Source organism: Gossypium raimondii, chromosome 1, assembly GCF_025698545.1.
Source record: "Gossypium raimondii isolate GPD5lz chromosome 1, ASM2569854v1, whole genome shotgun sequence".
Lineage (NCBI taxonomy): Eukaryota > Viridiplantae > Streptophyta > Magnoliopsida > Malvales > Malvaceae > Gossypium > Gossypium raimondii.
The window spans coordinates 29,837,931-29,843,806 of NC_068565.1; the positions used below are offsets into that span (position 1 = coordinate 29,837,931).

General features: G+C 31.8%; 1 protein-coding gene across 1 annotated transcript; it reads left to right on the forward strand.

Moving 5' to 3' along the window:
- Positions 1-528: 528 nt before the first annotated feature.
- Positions 529-2,707, forward strand: LOC105785553 (UDP-glycosyltransferase 74B1). The gene is made up of 2 exons (XM_012611658.2): positions 529-1,322; positions 1,726-2,707. Exons 1-2 carry the CDS (start codon positions 681-683, stop codon positions 2,461-2,463), a joined length of 1,380 nt encoding a protein of 459 aa, XP_012467112.1. The 5' UTR covers positions 529-680; the 3' UTR covers positions 2,464-2,707.
- The last annotated feature ends 3,169 nt before the right edge of the window (positions 2,708-5,876 follow it).

A 5,876-nucleotide genomic window follows, 5' to 3' on the forward strand; every position in this document is an offset into this window, starting at 1 on the left:
TAGAATATATAAACTATATTTTAAATATTTAAATATAACCATTAAATATTTATAATTAGTATTTTAAAAATATTTTTTATTTTTAATTAATAATTTTAACACATTTGTAATTAAGCACCAAGAAAAAAAGGAAAGTACTATGTTATAGGAGGGGTGAAAAAATAATTAAGCACCAAAAGTACTTTTGAGAGAGGAAAAACTAAAATTTTTAACTTCTCCTTTCCAGAAGTGCTTTTTAAAAATACTTCTGAAAAGCTAAAAATTTCAGTAAAAAACAACTTGTTCTGCACAGCTTTTTTTCTAAAAATGCTTTTGGAGTGAGAAGTATTTTTTTTAAAGTAATAAAGAACTTCCAAAAATATTTTTAGAGTGAGAAGTGATTTTTTTAAGCAATGAAGAATTAAACCTTGGATAACTTCACTTATAAAATATCATTATATTTTCACACATAGAAATCACGTGCGAGTGTAGGAACCTCAAACACGTATTTTACACCACAGAATGAAAGACGTACCAATATTGCTTTCGCCGTTCATTTCTATTCCTGTCAAGTGCCTGTCTTCACACCTTAAACCAATTTTAGATTTCTCTTCCTCTGGCCTATAAGAGGACACCCTAGCTAGCAATCAGCCTTCAATTAAGCACACAGAGACGCTTTAACAAAAGAGAAGAAAAAGCAAATGGAACACAAGCAGTTCAAAGGGCACGTGATACTTCTGCCATACCCAAGCCAAGGCCACATCAACCCTCTTCTCCAATTTGCTAAACGTTTAGCCTCTAAAGGTGTCAAGGCAACACTAGCCACCACCCACTACACAGTCAATTCCATATGTGCAGCTCACATTGGGGTCGAACCTATATCTGATGGATTCGATGATGGTGGCTTTTCTCAAGCTGGAAATGTAGACTTTTACCTTAAGTCATTCAAGGAAGAAGGGTCCCGATCGCTGTCGCAACTCATCCAAAAGTTTAAAGACTCTAGCACCTCTGTTACCTGTGTGGTGTATGACTCGTTTCTGCCATGGGCTCTTGATGTGGCAAAGCAGCATGGGATTTATGGAGCTTCTTTCTTTACCAACTCTGCCGCTGTGTGTAGCATCTTTTCTCGCATCCATCATGGCCGGCTTGCTCTGCCGCTGACCCCTGAAAGCAAACCCTTAATGTTACCAGGACTTCCTCCATTGAATTTCCGTGACCTGCCCACTTTTCTTCGGTTTCCAGATAGCTACCCTGCTTACTTGGCCATGAAATTGAGTCAGTATTCGAATTTGAATGAAGCTGATTGGGTTTTCGATAACACCTTTGAAGACTTGGAAGGAAAGGTATGTTTAGATCAATATTAGTACTAGCCATCTCCGGCAAGCCAGAAATTTTTTTTTCTGACGGGCTAAAGTTAAATTATAGATTTTATGAGAGATAGAACGTCATTGTATTAGTTTATAATTTTGCTGCTTTTATAAGGACTAAATTACAATTTTATTATTTTTGGGAGCTAAAGTGTAAATTTACCATATAGAGGTGTTAAAGGGAAAATTTCCCATTTTATGTCCCCTGCTTGTCCCCTTGGTGTTGCCCTTGCTGACCATAAGTAGAATTACCATCATCATGATGCTGCCAGTTCAACAATCATATTACCATTGGTCAAAGTTTAATTAATTCCATTTTCATTATTTTTTCACAGTTTTTTAAATATGCACTGATATTTTTAGTTATATGTTATTGTAGGAAGCAAAAGGCGTGTCAGAGCTCTGGCAAGCGAAGTTGATTGGGCCTATGGTACCATCTGCTTACCTAGATGAAAGGATCAAAGGTGACAGAGGTTACGGTTCAAGTTTATGGAAGCCACTTAGCGAAGAGTGCATGGAATGGCTAGAAACGAAGCCATCTCAATCCGTTGTCTACATTTCATTTGGAAGCATGGTTTCATTAACAGAGGAAGAAACGGAAGAGATTGCTCGTGCCTTAGAGGAAAGCAATTTGCATTACCTGTGGATCGTCAGAGAGACGGAACAGAAAAAACTGCCCAAATGGTTCCTAGAATCAAATAAAGAAAAGGGCATGGTGGTGACATGGTGCAACCAACTAGAAATGCTGGCACATCCAGCCGTAGGCTGCTTTGTGACACATTGTGGGTGGAACTCAACCCTTGAAGGGCTAAGCCTTGGCGTGCCAATGGTGGGTGTGCCCAAATGGGCTGATCAATTGACGGATGCCAAGTTTGTGGAGGAGATTTGGGGGATTGGAGTGAGGGCCAAAGAGGATGAGGAAGGAGTTGTGAGGCGAGAGGAACTGATTAAGTGCTTGAAGGAAGTAATGGAAGGGGAGAGAGGCAGAGATATCAAGAGTAACGCTAACAAATGGAAGGAATTGGCTAAGAAAGCAATCAGTGAAGGTGGGAGCTCTGATGAGTGTATTAATAAGTTCGTCCAACATCTGATGGCCATAGTCGAACAAATTAATTGAAGTTGCTCCACTTTTGAAGAATTATTGACTTCAAATTTGTGGTTGCATGGATTATTTATGGGTTAGTTCTTTTATTTTCTAGCATCATTCTAGTTGATATGCGTGACTGTTGATTTTTTTCTTTTTTAAGAATTTGGGAGTTGGGTTATTACTGTTTGAATCCAAACTTCCCTGCCTTGCAATTAAATAAAGAGGTTGTTAGGCTGTTGATTAATTATTTAAAAAAGCATTAATTTTAAATTTATCTTGTACTTTTTTTTCTTTATACAGTTCTCGATAAACTGCATTTTAGTCCCAACATTTTAGGGATCGATGCTTTAAAAATTAGATTGGTGATTAAACAGATTATGTAACTAGTTTGTGGGTCTTATCGGTTAGAATAAAAAATATTAAAAATAAAAAAAATTCAAAAATTTCGGTTCAATCAATATTTTAATTAGTTCAAAGCCACTTTTTAGATAGCATTCTAGTTCGATTTTTGATTCAACCGATCCAATCGATCAGTCCGATTCGCTTCAAACAACATTACATTTTGATATATGGAATTGAATATATTCTATTCTGTATTATCAAGTTAATTTTGATATATCTAACCAATTAATTTGGTCAAATCAACACTTTAATTAAAAAATAGATTTATGTTAGTCTATCAACATATCAATTATGAAATTCTTATATACTTTTTATTAGACTGTCAACATATCACTTCTAAATTTATTTAAAATTTTAAGCCTTTGAAGACTTTACAATTAATTTTTAATAAGAAGGTTAAGTACCATTAATTCATATCTTAGTCTAGCACTCCCTAGAAAATCCAAATCAAACTTCTTTATATAAACTCTCATCTCTAAAAAGTCTTCGAACATTCTATGCCATATCAAAGCTTTGTCCCATTCTTTAATCGTACCGATAACTTCTATAACCTCTGCTAGTAATTCTCAACACAATCGTATGAAGTACCTGTAAATTTTGTGTATGCGTTTGTTTTTGAGATTATTTAAATGTACAGAATTCAAACTTAAAATCTCTTTGTAAATCAAGATTTGAGCCGTAACTTTCTTATCACTACAAGTTGGAATTCTCTTGTAACTAATAAGTCTCCCATTTCTTGGCTCCGGTCTTATCTGTAGTGAATTAGAACCACGATTTGAAGTTTAAGAGACTCCACGTGGAAAACCATCCAAGAAAAAACAAACTTAGTGGATCGCTTGATTAACATCCTGTCATGTCAAACATCTTTTAGAAAATAAGGGAAATATTTAAACATATAAACGAGTGTACATTTTGTTAGACAAATTTCTTTGAAAAACATAATATGTGACAATCGCATGTGCCAAGCTGAAAACCTTATTGGATTCCACGAATATTTAGTTGATTTTTTTTTCTTCTTTTTACTTAGTGACTCCTATTTCTGCCTTTCTTTATTTTTTTTCAATTAAAATTAAGTGTATGCTTTCCACTTTACGCTTAAAAACTTAGAAAAGTTTGATCAAATTAACCGATTATAAATTAATATTAAACTTTCTAATACGATATCAACGCAATATCAATAATTTAAAAATTTTAATAGATGTTAAAATTTCTAAAGCAATACTTTTAACTTAAACCAAAATTTTTAATTTCATACAATTTTTAATGTGTTATTAAATTTTCTAAATAATACCAATATCTCTACGTGATACCAAAATTTTAAGCTATATCAATGCAATACTAAAATTTTTAACAAATATCGATATTTTTAACATGATATGAAAATTTTAATTGATGCAAATTTTTAATTAAATACCTGTTAGATATCAATATATTTAACAAGATACACAGAGAAATTTTGATACTCGATTAGAAATTTGATATTGTGTTAGAAATATTGATATCACGTTAAAATTATTAGCATCATGATAAAAATTTTAGTATACCAAGGCCACAAGAGGAGAAAAATAATTTGAAGATAAATTTGAGGGTGGGGAACACACAAAACAAAAATAGTGCGTATTGATATTTAGTTAGAAATTTTATATACCAAAATATATTGTACTTTGGGATACAAAATTAAATATACTTCATTATATATTATTTTTATGTATTGTATTTTAGAAATTTGTATACCAAAATATATTTTAGTATCACCTTATATATTTTGGTATAATTAAATAATATTTAAATACAAATTTTATGTACGGTCTTTTTATTATATATTATCATAATAATTACTACATCAAATAAAAATTGACTTTTAGTATATATGTTTTAATTTTTACTTCTGTTCTTGGGATTTTGAGTTGCTAGTATGTTAGATTTTCAGTTGTTTGGTTACTTTTCAAGTTAATTTGTGTTTTAGAATTATTTTAGGAGTTTTTTTAGAGATTTTTACATCTAGTCAAATTGTAGGATTTCATTTTAGGCTTTAATCTAGTTTTTTTTTAGAATATTAGGCTTTTATATCTTAGTTAGATTGTAGAGTTTTTATTTAATTATCTTGTCTTTCAATTAATATTGTCTTAAGAGCAACTAACTTGACTACACAATATCATCATTACGGTTCTCGACGACGACATCAACAACTTGATCGCGACACAATGTACGAACACTGAGTAGAGAAATATGCATAATTGATTTAGAATAGGTGATAAGTAAAAGAATAAGAAAATAAAAAGAAATGAGAAAATCTAATCTAAAAAAATATGATAAGTAAAAGTCTAATTGTTTACCCTTCTTTTCTAAATCTCCAAAAAGACTTATAAAGTAGTCTTTATAGTCTTTTCTAATTTAACCTAACAATGACAATTATGTCGTTACTTAAACTTTGACCTAAGGCTTAATGGAGAGAAAATTGTCCTTCAGAATTTTTCCTTGTTAGGCTCCACTATTGTGACACCCAAACCTTGGTGTTGCAATGTAACACCCTATATCCAGCTTGGTCGCCATGCCCGAATACAGAATGCCACACCACTGTAATAGCTCATTTTTTAGTGGTGTCGAAAACAGTGGTTTCGGGGCCACAAGTCCGACGAGTAAGTTTGTAAATATTATTATTTAATATTTACGAGTCAAATATGGTTTTAAAAAGGTTTTTGATTTGGTAATTTATGTGATATAAATGATTAATTAAGTTTAAGTGGTAAGACCATAAAGTCAAGTGGTTTTAGAAAATGACGTATCGGGACCTCGTTTATAAACCCAACCATAAATATTTTATAAATACTTATGGAGTGTTATTAAGGTTGTATTAAAATTTTGTTAAGAAATTTTAATGTTTCGATAGTTAATTAATTAAAATGAACTAAATTGTAAAGGATGTAAAATTTGATCACTATTAGGTTTGAGTGATTAAGTGGCTTAATAAGTAATGGTAAAGGGACTTAAATGGTAACTAAACCATTTAAGAAGTTAGCAGAAAAATATGGGCATGGATT